Raw genomic sequence first — 18,190 nt, 5'->3', positions numbered from 1 at the left:
GTGAACCAAAACAAAGTGTTCACGCGACTGCTGCGACGGATAATTTTCCGAATGGTATTTCGCTCGAGTAGTACGAATCGCGTCGCTTGCACTGTGAACGGTCTCATAGTTTTCAACGTGTTCAAATGAGGCGCGATTCTTCGCGCGAATCGCTCGCTCGCGTGCACTGTGTTTCTGCCCAAACTGAAGTCGGCCTTGGTAACAGCTCCAGTTTTAGCCATGCCGGACTACACGAAGCCATTTTCGATCTCTTGCGATGCCAGCGATATCGCAATTGGAGCCGTGTTGACGCAGGAACTCGAAGGAGAAGAACACCCTATCTGTTACTTCTCACAGAAGCTTTCATCGTCGGAACGGAAGTACACCGTGACGGAGAAGGAATGCTTAGCGGTGATACGAGCCATAGAGAAGTTTCGTGGCTATGTAGAAGGGGTACGTTTCGTCGTTTACTGTGACCATTCCGCACTCAGCTACCTGAAAACTTTGAAAAACCCCACAGCTTTGATGAGAAGATGGCTCTTGAGACTCAACGCGTTCGACTTCGAAATCAGGTACCGGAAGGGCAGCTACAACACCGTACCAGACGCGCTATCCAGAGTAGTTTGTTCGCTAGTGTTTTCGATATCCGAGGAGAATGATCCATGGTACAAGAACATCGTCAAGCAGGTAGAAAGGAAAGGCGACAGATATCCCGACTTCCGTATCGCAAACAACGAGCTTTACAAAAATTGTCATTGTAAGGATGAGGCTGGTTTAATCACGCATCGATGGAAGAGAGTAGTCCCGGAAAACCACCGAGCAGAACTCATTCGTCGATATCACGACGCACCATCAGCAGCGCATCTAGGCTTCCAGAAGACGTGGCACAAACTACAGCAGTACTATTACTGGCCGAAGATGCAGGACAACGTCGCCCGTTACGTCAAAGCATGCACTACGTCCAAGGCCAGTAAAGCGCCCAATATAAGAATGATGCCGCAGATGGGGAAGCTCAAGCCAGGAAAGGTACCGTGGGAGTTAATATCCATTGACTTCGTCGGGCCGCTCACCAGATCTAAGAAGGGCAACACAGTTCTTCTAGTCATCGTCGATTGGATCACCAAATACGTCATTGCTCACACAGTAAACGAAAATTACCGAGTTCGGTAATTTTTTTACCGAAATCCTAACATGTGTAAATCGGTAAACTGTTCGGTAATTTTTTCGGTAAAAAATAAACGAACATCGGTAAATCGATTCTTTATTTACCGATGTTCGTGTATTTTTTACCGAAAAAATTACCGAACAGTTTACCGATTTACACATGTTAGGATTTCGGTAAAAAAATTACCGAACTCGGTAATTTTCGTTTACTGTGCACCCGATGCGAGCAGCCGATTCAACCAAGATGGTCGATTTTCTCGAGGAAAAGGTATTCCTGAAATTCTCCAGGCCGAGGATAATACTGTCAGACAACGGCAAGCAGTTCGAGTCGCAGGTGTTTCGAGCGCTGCTAAGCCGTCACAAAATTATCCACATGAAGACCGCTTTTTACGCACCGCAGGTCAACAACGCCGAGCGAGTGAACAGAGTTCTAATCACTTGTGTTCGATCGTTGTTGGAAGAAAATCATCGAGAGTGGGACAAGAACCTGGCCGCCATCACCGCAGCCATCAACAGTGCGAAGCACGAATCAACCGGAGTCCGCATTTCGCCAACTTCGGCAGCGAACTGCTGCTGCACACGGACCTCTACACTCTGCACTCTGACTTAAACGTGTCAGACGATCCAAAGGTCGCGCAGGAGATGCGGTTATCCACGATCAACAGGATTCACAAATTCATCCAACAGCGGATCAAGAAGACCCACGAGAAGACAAAGAAGCGCTACGATCTAAGTATTTATGGTTCATTCAGTAGATGGTTAGCTTTGTTATGCAGTGTGAATTTGATTTCAGTGAAAAAGTTACAGATAATTGTTCAACATATATTTTTATTTTGAGTCAGTTTCTTGGGGTTAAATCACTGGTTAAATTATGAACAAATAACTGTTCCGGTTTAATTGGAAACAACCCCTATATCAGCGAGAAAAATCTTATAATAAAAAAAAATCCTGAAGTGTTAAAAATACATCAGAAAAAATATAACAATTTCTGACATCATTGAAGAACATTTATGAGCATTTTTTTTCTTTTAATTCTCATATTTTACCACACAGTAAACGAAAATTACCGAGTTCGGTAATTATTTTACCGAAATCCTAACATGTGGAGATCGTTAAACTGTTCGGTAATTTTCTATGGCTGAGAAGTGACAGCTGTCAAATATTACGGACCTTTTTCGGTAAAAAATAACCAAAACTCGGCTGATCATCTGTCAAAATATTGACAGTTGTCAACATGACAGCTCGTTATATAACCGACCAATCGGTATTGTTGAACCGAAAGGACTTTAATTAATACCGAAAGGCCGGTTATTTTTAACTGAAAAACTAAAAAGCTCGGTTATATAAACCGAACAACTGGTAGACTTAACCGTAAAACCTGTAATGATTACCGAAATACCTAAAACTATTACCGAAATACTTGAAATTTTTTACCGAAACACCTGTAATTATTATCGAAATACTGATAATTTTTACCGAAAAAACTGTAAAAGTTCGGTAATATTTACCGAACAATCGGAAGAGTTTACCGAAGTATCTGTAATTTAAACCAAAAAACCGGTCAGTTTTACCAGATAAATTCAAAAAGTTCGGTAATGTTTACCGAAAAACTGGTAACTTTCACAAAATTGCTCCAATTTTTACCGAAAATTCGGTAGTTTTCACCGAAAAATTGATTTTTTTCGCCGAAATATCTGTTATTACCGCAATGCCGATAATATTTACCAAAAACTAAATTTTTCACTAATTTTCACCGAAAACCGCAAAACGTTCCGTAGATTGGTGTACGTAATCAGCATACTACACGAGATGATTTGAGTCTCGAATATCATCTCATGTAATATGCTGTGCATCATAAGCTGAAACTAGCAAACGTTTTGCGGTTTTCGTTAAAAATTACCGAAAAAAATATTTTTTGCTAAATACTATCGCATTTCTAGAGGACGCCTTAATAGCAGAGGCTCAATCTACAAATAAAAATGAGGAGCTGGATCAAATTATTTTAACTTTATTTTCTGTGTTATGGCAACATGGTACCGTCTCGTGGCTTTTCAAGGATCCCCTCCTCCACATTCTGTGGACAATGGCCATCTGCCACAGGTGACTGGAGGAAGGTTGTCACAGCCACGGGACCTGGAAGTAAAATTAATTTTTTACTAAAGTGCGGAAAATAAACTCATCTGATGTACCTTTACTGGAGCTGCGATCAAATTAGCAATCCATTCCATGCGAAGCGCCGCGGTGCTGGCGATGTCCCAAATCCGATCGTCTATGTGCGTTCAAGTGCAAAAATCGAAGCAAAAATAAAAACTGCTGCTTCATTGCTCAAAGCACGCGAAACCGAAAATGCCGAGCAATGGCGACGACTGGCCGGTTAAAAGACACCCATCACACTCGAGCACACGAAAGTAGTCGAAACGATTAATTTCGGTTGCAAGAATGAGAAGGAAGACCCGGAGTGCGAAAAATGACAATCGAATTTTGACGTTCGTCTTGTTTGCAGTTTGATTTCGGTGATTTTTTACCGAAAATTGATGGCATTGAGATTTGTTTACATTAAAATATAAGAACTTCGGTAAGTCAAGAGCCGATTTACTGAACTCGGTAAAAACTAAACGTCAAATTGATCAATTACCGAAAATTTTCTAATTACAGAGCTAGTTCTGTAAAATAAATTACCAAACTCGGTAATTTTAGTTTACTGTGCATACTGTGATCAATAAACTCAGTTTTCTCAGAAGATTAAACTACTCGCGGTCTTCAAAACAGTTTATCATTGATTCGATACCTTCGATTTAAGTATCTTAGAATAGTTCTAAAATGTTGATAAAAAATTTCAAAAATCACCCTAGAATTTCAAAAACTAGAGCTAGCAGAATTCTCACGGAAAAGAAATGTCTTTTTAAATTTCCGAAGCAAAAATGCCGAAGAAATTAAAAATCTCGTTTTCTATTTCAAACGTCAAAAAAATGTCTTCTTTGAATTGACCGGAATGTCAATCTATAGATATAGATATAGATCTTATAAGACAATTTTACATCGAAAAAAATTCCGAAGAGATTGAAAATCATGTTTTCTTCTTTAAACGTCAAAAATGTCTTCTTTAAATTCACCGAAATTCCAAGATAGGAAAATTTTAAAAACGTAATAATTTCTTTTCTTTCACGACATTTTTGCCCGGAATTCGGCTGCTGAACACCAAAAAAATCAAAACACGAACATGTGTTTATAGCTTTTCAACAGGGCGAATTTGTCGATATTTGTACACGCTCGTTTATTTTAACTCAAAATTAAGTACGACCGAGATTCAAAACATATAACTATAGTTCGATTCTATAGTCCTATTTGCCGCTGGTAGTGTTCGTGATATTATGCTGGTTGTTTCACCAACACTTTCGAGTTTTGGGACAATTAACCTTAAAAACGACCATGTGTGTCGTCCGGCTGCCCGTTTTTTGTACCGAGAGTTTTTGAGGTTAATTGTCCCATCTCATCTGTACACGCTCAGCAAGTGTGCGTAAGAAATGTCAAAAACAACTCTATTAACCTAAAGTTAAGTACCCTTTTCCCTCCTTGCGATGGTTCAAAATGGAGTTCGACCTGCGAACTCAAAATTGATCCTTTTTTTCCTTCGGCGAGGGAGCAAAGCTGAGTTCGACCTTTATGAACTAAAAATTGAACTCTTTTTGTTGGACTGAAAACACTTAGAGCAACAGCTGACAGCTGTAGCTGTAGCTGTAGCACAGATGGGAATTTTTGTATCGTGAAAAATAGACCAAAAATGTTGGCCGTCCACCGGTGTGATAGAAAACGAAGGTATAAAATTGGGGGCAACCAGTGATGCCAAGTGCATTTGCTGTTCAGTATTTTTATTATTTTTCCTATTTCGAATTGATTGTTTAAAAATTGAAATCAAATTCACTTTATTGAAAAAGTAGTGCTAATATGAAAAATTTATTATCAATGTGTATGTACAAATACTGTATAAGTTAAAATGCATTCCAAAATTTAAAAAAAAATCAGTTCATAAGAAAAAAAAACAAAAAAAGGGCTCAAATGTCAAATTGAACTGATTAAATCATTGACCAGTGAGCAGGGATCAAATTTTGTTTCATTCGAATGACCATTCTTAAAACTTTTTCTAAGTTGTTGAGAGAGTTTTGCATTGGATAAGTTTACAAGTTTCACTTAACTGAGCATGTCTCATCTGTGAAACAACAGGTTTGTTGATTTTGTTTGGTTCCGGCACGTTTTTTTTCACAAACGCTTACAAATCTTTCAAAAAAGTGCTAATTTTCTGTCGAAACGTAAAAAATGCTGCATCAAAATTTCTATTTGCCTTACCTAGGTTATTATATGGTAGTGGTATTGTAACGTTCTTCCAATGCTATGAGTGAAATTCTCGAAATTCTATGGGCAAGTAGAGCACAAATGAAAGTGAATTTGGTCTTTGATGGACTCTTCGAATTTGAAGGTTTTACATATAATTTAAATTAAGTGTTTTTGTTTGGTAACTTTTAATACAAACTTATATTGGTCCACCAGGTTCCACCTGTGGAACGTTCCGATATCAGAACCGTTCCTAACCGTGTTTCAATAAAGGGATCAGTGATCCAATCCACCGGAAGCCAAATTTGGAGCATTCCAGCAGCAAAACCTAAAATTCTGAATATGGGGTTTAATTATAAAATAATTTGCGTTTGATATGATTGACACTCGACGAAATAACAGCGAAGGTTCCGTTTTCTAAAGATGATGGACCATTAAAGGCGGCGTTCAAACTTTGATATCGGACATTCCGACGGAATAACATTTTTCAAATAAAAAAACGAAACTCCTACTCCCGAAAACCGCTCTAACAAACAAAATTTATATACCCAGCTATCTGGCATCTCTGCGCCTCGAAATGTATGATAGCCCACTCAATTGGAAAGGGCATGACAAAAATTGGCTGTAGGCTTTAAAGAGTTGATTAACTTCTTTGTAATTCGTATCAACTTAAGTGATAAGAGAATTGTTTACAAAAGAAAATATCACTTTATGTTAAAATCCTGAAATTGGTCAATTTCCTTTATTTTCCCCTCAAATAAGGTTATGAGCATAAGAAAGATGGCAGCACCGAAGCGTTTCATGCACGAATACTGTATTGCAACGCCGACTGTATCACTCGGTTCGGTGTTGCAAAACATCGTGTTTTTCTATCAGGCCGATGACATAGTGAGTGCGATGCGATGCGAATTGGCGGAAAATTTACGGACGCAGCCTACGCGAACTCGAGCGGCGGAACAAATTGACATCTGCTTCGCCGCGTTGAGTATGGCCGATGACATAGTGAGTGCGATGCGATGCGAATTGGCGGAAAATTTACGGACGCAGCCTATGCGAACTCGAGCGGCGGAACAAATTGACATCTGCTTCTCCGCGTTGAGTATGTCAGGTTTAAGCGATTCACATACATTTTCATCAAATGTGGTTCGCCGCATTGAATCGCATTCACCGCATCGCATCGCATCGTATTCACTATGTCATCGGCCTATGTCAGGTTTAAGCGATTCACATACATTTTCATCAAATGTGGTTCACCGCATTGAACCGCATTCACCGCATCGCATCGCATCGTATTCACTATGTCATCGGCCTCACCCTCGGCCAAAAAGTGTTATACGATACAAATTTTGCAGCGCGAAACTGTTCGAATATCAGATTCTCCCAACACCGGTGTACGGCAAATGTGTTGTGATGTGTTGTAAACCTTCGAAATTTCTATCTCCATCTCAACCACACTGAACCAAATCAGGTAATAAAATTCACTAAATCGTTTTAATAGCTTTTATTTTAAGGAAAGTGGATATAAAGTACTAGAAAATCCAATAAATGTAATGCTAAAATCCTATAAATTGTACAATTAATTTTTGTCTACGATGTACATAGTATAGACTAATCAAAAATCCAATAAGTTTTATACATTCGTTCTGTAATACTACACTATATTAATTGTATCTGAAAATCTAATAAATTTCATAAATATGATTCGATATAGTTTTTAGTAGGTGTGGTTTGAATTCAGAACAAATAATTTTCGGTTCAGGCTGTGAAATTATAAAGAAAAACCGCTGTTCGTTAAAATTGTTCTATGTTTACAATCATTATAATGATGGATAGGAAAAACACGGAAAATGGCGAATATTAGATTGTAAAACAGGTAAGTAAGCTAAATGTCTCATTATTTTTACAATTATCAAAATTAATCCTTCGTATCGCTTTCCCCACAGGAAACAAATATTTCGATGGTGTAAAAGAAGCGCCCCATTCTGATGAACGAGGAGATGTTCTTCCGGAGAGAACTTCACCTGAACTGGATATTCAAATTATTTGAACAAGATTCTAGTAGACCCTCAGGTAAGAATATTGAAAATTTGTCTTTATAAATCATATTCAACAAATTTGTTCAGTAGAAATATTTCTTTTATTTTTATTTAAGGTAATAAATTTCTGCCCTCGGAAGGCCCCTGAATCTCCAAATCTATTTCCCGGCAAGTGTGATTGACTTCTGGAACGATGCTAGTGTGCATCAAGTGGCAATTTTAATCGCAACGGTGGATTAGCAGCAGGAAAACGGAACACTTCAGAAGTTTGAACCATACATACGTCAGCCAGACCTACAGGTATATGTACATAATTTATCAATAAAAACAATCTAAACTTAAATCACGATGTATCATTTAAACGAAATCCGAAAAAAAAACGAAAACATTTATTTCACTGCATTGAACTGTAAATTAAATCAAATTGACAAACTATTACATCCATTGGAATTTCCGATAAAGATAATCAGAACAAAAATCTATGCATTTCAAGTTGTGTATACATTCGTAAAAAGTATTGGATTTTCCTTTAGTGCAAAATCACTAAAAAATCTGATAAAGCTTATAGCCAGATTTCGGTCAGTGCAGTGAACTTGCTCTCAGAGCAAGTCCAATGGTGTTGGGAAAAAGTGGTAAGAATTTTGACGTCTGTAGCACAGATGGGAATTTTTCTATCGTGAAATATAGACCAAAAAAGTTGGCCGTCCACCGGTGTGATAGAATACGAAGGTATAAAATTGAAAGCAACCAGCGATGCCAAGAGAATTAGCTTTTCAGTTATTTTACTGACTTTTTGTATTTTGAATTCACCGTTTGAAATTTGAAATCAAATTCATTTTACTTGATCATTAACTTGAAATAGTAGTGCCAATATGAAAATTTTATAATTTAGATGTATGAATAAGTATTGTTTAAGTTATAATGCATCCCAATATTAAACTGTATTCTGCAGAATTAGGAGTTTTGTATTGGAAGGCATTTGATTACACGAGTTGATAAAGTTTTTGAACTCTTTCTAAAACTTTCATTTTCAAAGTGATAATTAAGTAAGTGACAAATAAAAAGTATAGAAATTTCAGACACAAGCTGAATTTTACTCCCGATACGACGCCCTACGTTTGATATGATTGACACTTGTCGAATTCTTCTCCGTTTTCTAAAGATGATGGATCCATTAAAGACGGCGTTCCGAACTTGTTACCGGACATTCCGACGGAATATCTTTTTCAAATAAAAAAGCGAAACAATTTCCTACTCCCGAAAACCGTTCAAATAAAACATACAAACAGAATTTATTTATTCACCCAGCTATCTGGCATCTTTGCGCCTCAAAATGTATTCGATTGGCAAGGGCATGAAAAAAATTGGCTGTAAGTTTTAAAGAGTTGATTAACTTCATTGCAATTCGTATCAGTTTAAGTGATGAATGCATTGTTTAAAAGTAAAACAATATTTTCTATTAAAATCCTTAGATTGCTTAATTTCCTCTTTTTTTTCCCTTAACCGCGGTTTCAAACATAAGAAAGATGGCAGCACCGAAGCGTTTTACGCACAAATACTAATTGCAACGCCGGCTCTATCACTCCACGGAAAATAATAAAAAGGTAAAATTTACCGAGATAGCCAAGGTAAACGATCGTGAAAGCCAAAAAGGTAGCTTCTACCTCTTCGAGGTGAAACTCACCTCACAGCGAGGTAAAGTTTACCTGAATCGAGGTTGGAAAAAAGGTACAATTCACCGAGGAAAAAGGTGAATCCAAAAAAGGTAAATTTTACCTCGTAGCGAGGTGAAGTTCACCTGAATTGAGCTGAATAAAAAAGTATAATTCACCTAGAAAAAAAGGTACACACAAAATTTTCGAGGCCGGAAATTAGCAAAATTTTGCTCAAATTTGACCAGCTAGAAACTTAGCAATCAATTTAGCAATATTTTTTAACTAAAATTTTAGCAAACGAGTACAAAAGTTAGCCGCCGCAGTTTTTACTCAAATTTCTAGCAAAAACCGGAGAAAAAGATTGCCCGGATCCGTAATTTCATGTTTCTTTATTTTTTCTCTGGAGAATCAGGGGAATGTTTGAATATTGAATAAAATACACAAATTTCATTCACTTATAATTTATTTTTCACATTTTTTATATTTTTTCACATTTTTCCTATTCTGGGAACGCACCTACTGGCGAGCGAAATGCCATGCCACCTTCGTCAAAGAAAGCACCGGGGTGTTTGCCGGATGCAGCTTGTTGAATTTCCAGTTGTGGTCCTTCTTCATTACCGGCCTGTGGCGCGCTTCATGTTGCGGTTTTATCCTGGTAGAAAAAAAAAAAAAACAAACACAAAAATTAGAAATTGAGAAATTATAGAATCTGAACACTTTAAGATCAGACCTTACCCTGTAAGCATCCGGTGTCGATTCAGCTACCATTTCGTTGTGGTGTTTGCCACCACAAGAACCATCAGCAACGAACATCCGGAACCGCACTTAATCGCGACAGCTTTTTATTTTTCTCCCTACTGGCGCGGCGGCTGGTGTCTGTGAACAAAGCGGCTGAAAAACCTTCGTTTTACTAAAATCAAGTAAAATGACTTTTTTTATTACTAAAATCAAGTAAATTTAGCTTTTTGCTAACTCAACAGTAAAAACATATTTTTGCTAACGGGAAGTAACAGCGAAATTTTGCTAAGTGGAGCCCCGAAAGTTTTGTGTGTAAATCCAAATACACAGAAAATTTTTTTTTGCTGGAAACCAGCAAAATTTTGCTGGTTTTTGTCCCGCTGACTTTCCAGCAAAATTTCCAGCAATTTAAATTGCTGGAAAAAACAGCAAACGTTAATGCTGGTTTCCAGCAATTCAAATTGCTGGGAAATCAGCAATCCAGATTGCTGGAAACCAGCTATTTCTTTCAAAACAACCGGCTGTATTTAGTACCAAATTTATATTTCAATTCTAAATTAAATATTGAATACTGGCTGTGCATATAAGAGCAATGAAAAAGAATTGGTTTATTCTATTTTTAAATTATGTTTTGTTTATTTTCAAGAACTTTTTTTTTTTAATTTTCCAACACCGGCTCTGGGGTGGCAGCTTTGTGCCAGAGTGTTGATCATTCGCTACCTGAGAAAAGAGTTCTGATTAGTATCTAGTAATAAAAACTCACCCTTGACTTGTGTCTGGTTGCTAGAATATAGAGGAAAATGAAAATAATTATATTAATCCAACCAAAATTCGTAAAATAAAGTCTCACCTTGCTTCAGCGTACAAAAACAAACAGACTCCATAATGTGACAACTCGATTGCTGATTTTTCAGCAAACTAGATCAATTGCTGGAAAGTCCAGCAATTTGAAAACCGATTACTGATTTTTCAGCAAAAATGACAAGAACACAACCGATTGCTGAAAAATCCAGCAATTAGAAAACCGATTGCTGGTTTCCAGCAAAAATTTGGATTGCTGAACGTTTCCAGCAATTTTTTTTGCTGGAAATCGAGGCAAAAATTTGCAGTGTAAGGTAAAACTTACCTCGTAGCGAGGTGAAGTTGACCTGGATTGAGCTAAACAAAACGGTACAATTCTTCTCGAGAAAAAGTGACTATTCGCCGAACCCGTTTATTGAGGTTAAGATGTTTTGTCATTCAGGAACAAGTTTTGCTTTGTGCATAATATGTGAAAATCGGAATAGAATGGTAAGTGTTTTCTTAGATATCATTTTGTTGTGCTGGTTCTCGTCATAATACATTGCTTTTGTTTCAGATCGACCCATAGAGCTTATAGGTGTATTCCACGTCATCCTCCAGCCGGAAAAGCCGAACCTGACCGGATTAGCCGGACAGAGGAGGTCATTAATGTACGCAACGCAGGAGTAGGAGTTTGCTAGGTGAATGCGAAAAAGGTAAAATATACCTTTTTGCTAGGTGAATTGAAAAAAGGTATAATTTACCTTTTTGCTAGGTGAATGAAAAAAAGGTAAAATTTACCTCGAAAGAGGGGTGGAAAAAATTCACCTCGCAAAAAGGTAAATTTTACCTTTTTTTTATTTTCCGTGTCGGTTCGGTGTTGTAAATTATCGTGTTTTTCTATCACCCTCAGCCAAAAAGTGTTATACGATGCAAATTTTGCAGCACGAAACTGTTCGAATATCAGATTTTCCCAACACCGGCCCGGATCGGAAGGAATATCGCAACCGGACCGATAACTGTCAAACCATTAGTTGTCAGTTTGAATCTATCCGGTTTCCCTTCGAAATCTGTTGGATTTCCTGACAATTTCTCCGCTGCCATACAATGACAGATATCGAAATCGATCAGTTTAGTTTCGATTCGAATTCTGTCAGTTTTTCTTGCGACGGGCCATCATTTGAAAAACGATCAGTTATTTTTCGTGTTTGTCGCACGCCGCGTTTTCGTTGCCGGTCAAAATTTCACGCCTGCTTCATGCCTAGCGCATTCAATTTGCTGAAACAAGGTGGTGGAGAAAAAGCTGGGGGAGCTTCGGCCATAATTTCATGGGACCATTTCATCAATTCACTGTTCCGCTACTATCAGAATCTGAGACAGGAGCAAAACCCCGGCAGTGAAACAGTTTACCGCTACAGAGAGCCCTCAGCAGAAACATCAACCCTCAGGAAATGGCCATCATCGACGCAGCTTACTCCCTTTTCGACACCTTCACACCATTCCCCGGACGTTAGAGATGAATCATCCAACAGGATGAAAATCCAGAAAAAAATTCCCCGGACGCAAAAATCTCGAGAAGGCATGAAGACCAAAGTGGACCACATGTTCAACGCCATCCGCTACGTTACCTACAATTGTTCCTTCCGGAGAACGCTCTAGTTTCCATGAAAATTCTCGCTTCCAAAATGCGTCAACCGAACGTAAATGCTAGGGCTGCTGACCCAAAATGAGCGCACCAAAATTGAAATCCGTCAGGGTTTGTGTTTGGAAAGCGAAGCATCAGTAACATTCTCGGAGGATGACGTTGAATGTGGTCAGGAACTACAGGAGCAGCAGCACGAAACAGGCTCCGTTTGTTTGGAGCTGCAGTACAAGAAAGCTATCGTCGACCGGCTGCGGGGTGTTTGCGGCAGCAGAGCACCCCCCAATCTGGCACACCATCTGCTTGGCTTTGACCTGAGCAAAGAACTGCTACTCACCAATTTGCAGCAACCGGGGGTGCTTCCCGACCAACTGCAGCTTATTTTGCCGCTGGAGGAAGGTAGGTATTTATAATTTGTTTTTGTGATTTGTTGTTTTTTTAGCATTTTTTTTTGCAGGCCAACTCAATTCCCCAGCCCAAGAGCTAGTGATCGAGCACGGCTGACCCAAAATGAGCGCACCAAAAATTAAATCCGAAAGGGTTTTATCGAGTTTTTGGAAAGCGAAGCAGAACCATTCTCGGAGGAACTACAGAAGCAGCACCACAAAACAGGCTCCGTTTGTTCGGAGCTGCAGTGCAAGAAAGCCATCATCGACCGGCTGCAGGAGTGTTTGCCGCAAAGCACCCCCAATTTGGCACACCATCTGTTTGGGTTTGACCTGAGCAAAGAACTTTGACTGCTTATTTTGCTGCTGGATCAAACCTTGGAGGAAGGTAGGTGTTTCTGATTTATTTTTGTGATTTGTTGTTTTTTAAATTTTTTTTGTAGGCCAACTCAATTCCCCAGCCTAAGCGCTACTAATAGAGCACAGCTGACCCAAAATGAGCGCACCAAAAATGAAATCCGAAAGAGTTTGGTCGAGTGTTTAAAAAGCGAAGCAGTAACCTCGAAGTCAATGTGGTCAGGAACTACAGAAGCAGCAGCGCGAAACAGGCTCCGTTTGTTTGGAGCTGCAGTACAAGAAAGCTATCGTCGACCGGCTGCAGGAGTGTTTGCCGAAGCAGAGCACCCCTTAATCTGGCACAAAATCTGCTTGGCTTTGACCTGAGCAAAGAACTGCGACTCAACAATTTGCAGCGGGGTGCTTCCTGAGCAACTGTAGCTTATTTTGCTGCTAGATCAAACCTTGGAGGAAGGTAGGTATTTATGATTTATTTTTGTGATTTGTTGATTTTTAGCATTTTTTTTTGTAGGCCAACTCAATTCCCCAGCACCAAAAATGAAATCCTAAAGGGTTTTGTCGAGTTTTATGTGATCCGCGTGGATACCGGCGAATGGAGCGAAAAATTCTCCTTGGACGTGGCCGGCTCGAGTGGAGTCATCGCGTGCCAAGCAAACAACATGACCTATCAGGTGAGACGCTACCTAATTTAACCTTTATTTTCACTTGTTAATCAATTGACTTTTTCAGATTGGAGTTAACAATACCCTCACGCATAACTCTCTCACGAAGCAGATTGTGTTTATGCCATACTTTGTGCTCATAAACCGAGCAGAGTTTGATGTTGAAGTACAGGAACATCTGCGGACAGCGGACAGCTGAACCAAAGTGAAAGTTAACGATTGTGTTCCGCTGCGGCCTAAAACCGAAGATAATCGAATGCTGCGAGTTAAAGCTTCTGGGCGTCCGGAAATTACTGCCTCCTTCAAGTACACCGAAGTTCAATGTACGCTTCTACAGCTCAAAAATCGCTACGGTGGCATTAATGTTGATGTCCACGTAACGGAGGGCGCCATCTACATCACGATTTCTGGTTATCATGTTGGGGATGCTCCAGCTCTGCTGATGAACCACACCTGTGAGCCGTTTGCATTCAAGGAAAAGGGTGATGTTAATGGTAAAATTCGATGCCTTATCAGATGGTTCTGCACACCTGGGTCAATCCAGCTGGTGAGCGATAGTTTTTGATAGCGGATCGAAACTGGCCCCAGTGGAAAATGACCTACGCAAGGACGACATCAGTGAGTTCGCATCGCCAAGTGATAAAGCCGTCTGTTGGGTATCTTTCCTCAACGGAACTCAACGAATTTCGCTCATAACCGATAACGCCAACATTGCTTACGAGCTGCATTCTGCAAGTCGTCTAGATCAAGTAACACAGGAAATGAAACTATAAATCCATGGCGTTGGCCTGTCGCTTGTCAACAATGCCAAAAAGACTGACCTTATGTACATCGGAATTGCCAGCTCCGGGGTTATCTGGGAAGAATGCAAACGTTCGGGTCGCTTCAAACAGATGTAAATACAGGAAACAATTTACATTGAAAATGCCTACCAAAACTACCTCCGTGATGTCGAAATTGGCGCTTCTCCCAACAGAAAATACTTCCTCGAGGGAGAGAAACGTCTGGAGGTAAACTTCCAAAACAACATCATCAAGAAATCCACCGATCGAGCCATCAAGCGCATATTTTACCCCGGCATATGGCTAGAGATGAAATCCTCCTCCCACCAGTTGCAGTTCCACGCCAAAATCAATCGAATACAAATCGACAACCAGTTGAGCGACTGTATCTTCCCGGTCGTTTTGGCACCGATTCTTCCGCCCAAAAGCGTTGCTGCAACAACCGAGTTTAAGCCTTGTGTCGAGATGAGTATGGTTCAACGAATAATTCCACATTCTAATGTAAAGCAATTCAAATACTTACGGGTACTAATGCAAGAGTTCCACGTCAAGGTAGATCTGATCTTCATCAATGAAATATTCGAGATGATCAGCACAGAAATAACGGAAACTGAAGCGGTAAGTACTTCGATTAAGTGAATAGTAACGAGATTCAAAAATTGTAACTTTTTTAATTTTTGTTAGAAAAAACTGTTCGCTGAGGATCTCAAGGTGCAACCGCAGCCTTTTTTTTTTTTTTTTTCAAGGAATTTAACAGCAAGCTGTCATTCTTCCCAAGCAACCGCAGCCGCTCAATGCGCACGTGGCCATGCAGTCGCAGGTAGTGGTGAAAAATTTCTACGACAATCTTCACCTGGGACCGTTGAAAATTCACGTCAGCTTTTCAATGGCCGGTTCCGAATCGAAAGCTCTCCCGGGAATATTGTCCACCATTTTGCAAGGTGTTGGCGTTACGCTCACCGATATTAATGATGTCGTTTTTCGATTGGCGTCCTTCGAACGGGAGTTGCTGTTCTTAACGCAGCGCCAGCTGGTTTCGGAATGCGTCACTCACTACAGTGGCCAAGCCGTAAAGCAACTGTACGTTCTGGTACTTGGTTTGGACGTTATTGGCAATCCGTACGGATTAGTCGTTGGTTTTACCAAGGGTGTGGAGGATCTCTTCTATGAACCGTTCCAGGGGGCGATTCAGGGACCTAGCGAGTTTGCCGAAGGTCTTGTGCTGGGAGTGAAGTCATTGTTTGGACACACGGTTGGAGGAGCAGCTGACGCTGTTTCGAAGTAAGATTGAAAAACTTATAACATAGTAGCTATTGATGTTAATATTTTGATCTGTCTGTTCACAGAATAACGGGTGCCATGGGTAAGAGACTGGCAGCGCTCACGTTCGACGATGACTATCAGAAAAAGCGCCGTGATGCCTTGAACAAAAAACCTTCAACCCTGCAGGAAGGAATTGCTCGCAGGGGCAAGGGTCTGGTCATGGGAGTGTTTGACGGTGTCACGGGGGTGTTCACCAAACCGATAAGTGGAGCCAAAGAGGAAGGTGTTGAAGGTTTCTTCAAAGGTTTGGGCAAAAAAGGAGTTGGGCTGGTGGCACGTCCTATTGCTGGTGTAACGGACTTTGCCAGTGGAAGCTTCGATGCGGTCAAACGTGCAACAGAACTGTCGGATGAAGCCATGCGACTGCGACCGCCACGCTTTCTCCACACCGACGGTATAGTGAGGCCTTTCAATAAGAAGCCGAGGACAACAAGTTGCTTAAGTAAGGACAAACTTCTTCAAATTATAAATGTGCGTCCATTAAATTTAATTTTCAATAATTTTGCAGGAATATTGATAAAGGAAAATTTGCTGCTACTGACGTGTTTGCATATTACGAATCTATCCTAGACAATAAGGATGTGGTGTGTTAACCGACTCTAGGATCATTTATGCAACGAGGAACGATCTTTTCGGTGGATGGCAGGTAATGTTTGAAAGATTTGTATTGTATATCGTTATCGTTTGACAAAATTTATTCTTCTAGTGCGAATGGTCACATCGCTGGTCTGAAATTTTGAGCGTCTCGACCGTTAACGATGGTGTGGAATTGGTGCTCAAAACCCGCGGTGGAAAGTCAGCACTGAAGAAAATGTTCAGCTCTTCTAGCAGCCAGAAGAAAATTTTGTTGCTACCCATGGAATACAAGCGTAACCGGTTGGCGGAATTTATGGAAAGGTTACGGGGCAAAGCCGAATAAGTCGAAAGCATGCCCCAGAATCGATATTTTGATGTATGATCGCGAAGAGCTTTTTGCTGCAACGTGTATCGCCATAATAGTTATGAACTATTTTATCGCATAGCGAAAGTACAAGACAAATAAGTTTTATCATTACCGGGCACTGATATGCTTAATCGGTAGCCGTTCTGCACAAGCGAAGCTAAGCGTCCATTCGATTGTATTTAAGGCAAAGGCAGCTTGAAACGAGAAATAGCAGAAGTTTTTGGCGTTCGAAGCAGCCGATCATCTGCCCCATTGGGCAAATCTTATAAAATTCATAAACAAAATTCCAGCGCATTATAAATATTTTTTTTTAAATATTGTATATATTGCCAAACAAATTATTAAAATTATCCATAGAAATAATGTTATTGTTTTATTTCCAAAAAATTGGAATCCGAACAAAATTTGACATCAGGGCAGAAAAACAACAAAAACAACAGGGCAAAGCGTTCGGATTTTTTGTCCGATTTCGATCGGAAAACCGTCAAATTTTGATGGGAAAAGCATCTGATTTTGGTAGGAAAACTAATCGATTTCCGTCTTGAAACGACCCGGTTGTTTTGACAGCTCACTCGCAAAAACTTATCGTCGTCAGGAAAGTTGTTTCACCAGGGCACTGAATTCGTCGGAAATCGGTTGGATTTCTCGTCAGAATTCTAACCGATTCACGGGCTGAACGGTCCGAAATCCTACCGATTTTGGGCCGATTTTTCGATCCGGGGGTGGACGGCAAATGTGTTGTGATGTGATGTAAGAGCACCTGCAACGGTTCAGGCGTAAATATTGGTTTTAAGTATTCCAGTTTTAGCACAATTTGAAATTTTAGAATCGGCTAAAACACCCACTCCCCACCGCACAGTGGTCCGAAAGGGTCAAAAGTGGAACTTTTTTCATAGTGCGTTTGTATTTGAATATAGCTTATAAGTGTCTTCAGAACATTTGCTTGTTATTCTTTTTCCCATAATATGGAAATAACGAAAATATTTCAAAGCCTACTTCGATGGAAATAAAAATACTAACTTTTTTGTTTGAAGAGATAGAGGTAAAATTTCTTCTACAAAGTTGTAGTTATAATCAAAATATGAAACTTTGTTGAATAAATGAGCATTCTATCTCTTTTCAGTGCAAAGTTATAAAGCTTTTATAAAAAAAACATACTTAAAAATTGTTTTTTGTACCTAACTATCGTTATTTTAGGATTAAGATGATTACAATGTTCTAAGTAATTGTTAGGGCACTTAAATCGAACGTTTTGCATAAGCTTTTGTTTCTCTACGACATTCCCCACCGAAGTTATCGTTATTTTAAGCTTTATTTTTTATCAACTTTACGAACCTCTAGGGCAAAATGGGGCAAGTGGATCCGTAAGACAAATACTACATCTGGAAGCTCTATTCAATTACTATAAACTGAA

At 39.6% G+C, this 18,190-nt stretch overlaps 3 protein-coding genes across 9 annotated transcripts in view; 2 read left to right on the top strand and 1 right to left on the bottom strand.

The window, feature by feature from the left end:
- LOC129752542 (contactin) overlaps window positions 1–18,190 on the bottom strand; it is a 110,988-nt gene that overhangs the window by 71,375 nt on the left and 21,423 nt on the right. The window lies entirely within an intron of this gene.
- On the top strand, window positions 11,859–13,240 carry LOC129752633 (nuclear pore complex protein Nup205-like). The gene is made up of 2 exons (XM_055748409.1): window positions 11,859–12,722; window positions 12,781–13,240. Exons 1-2 carry the CDS (start codon window positions 12,386–12,388, stop codon window positions 12,825–12,827), a joined length of 384 nt encoding a protein of 127 aa, XP_055604384.1. The 5' UTR covers window positions 11,859–12,385; the 3' UTR covers window positions 12,828–13,240.
- On the top strand, window positions 13,247–17,120 carry LOC129752611 (intermembrane lipid transfer protein Vps13-like). 3 transcript variants are annotated; one of them, XM_055748394.1, is made up of 7 exons: window positions 13,247–13,520; window positions 13,578–13,737; window positions 13,796–15,128; window positions 15,257–15,791; window positions 15,857–16,275; window positions 16,342–16,479; window positions 16,540–17,120. In XM_055748394.1, exons 4-6 carry the CDS (start codon window positions 15,319–15,321, stop codon window positions 16,401–16,403), a joined length of 954 nt encoding a protein of 317 aa, XP_055604369.1. In that variant the 5' UTR covers window positions 13,247–13,520; window positions 13,578–13,737; window positions 13,796–15,128; window positions 15,257–15,318; the 3' UTR covers window positions 16,404–16,479; window positions 16,540–17,120. The 3 variants fall into 3 exon arrangements, with proteins under 3 accessions (XP_055604369.1, XP_055604364.1, XP_055604376.1); XM_055748389.1 differs by having other exon boundaries at window positions 15,195–15,791; XM_055748401.1 differs by having other exon boundaries at window positions 13,247–13,524; window positions 15,195–15,791.

This window comes from Uranotaenia lowii, chromosome 1 (assembly GCF_029784155.1).
Source record: "Uranotaenia lowii strain MFRU-FL chromosome 1, ASM2978415v1, whole genome shotgun sequence".
Lineage (NCBI taxonomy): Eukaryota > Metazoa > Arthropoda > Insecta > Diptera > Culicidae > Uranotaenia > Uranotaenia lowii.
The sequence above is the reverse complement of the archived record's forward strand: the minus strand, read 5'-3'. Positions and strand labels throughout refer to the sequence as shown.

Bases quoted from the DNA above. Each gene is read 5' to 3' on its own strand.
- LOC129752633 (XM_055748409.1), top strand. From the start codon at position 12,386: ATGCTAGGGCTGCTGACCCAAAATGAGCGCACCAAAATTGAAATCCGT. The intron at 12,723-12,780 runs GTAGGTATTTAT...TTTTTTTTGCAG, and splicing joins TATTTTGCCGCTGGAGGAAG to GCCAACTCAATTCCCCAGCC.
- LOC129752611 (XM_055748394.1), top strand. From the start codon at position 15,319: ATGCAGTCGCAGGTAGTGGTGAAAAATTTCTACGACAATCTTCACCTG. The intron at 15,792-15,856 runs GTAAGATTGAAA...GTCTGTTCACAG, and splicing joins GCAGCTGACGCTGTTTCGAA to AATAACGGGTGCCATGGGTA. The intron at 16,276-16,341 runs GTAAGGACAAAC...ATAATTTTGCAG, and splicing joins GAGGACAACAAGTTGCTTAA to GAATATTGATAAAGGAAAAT.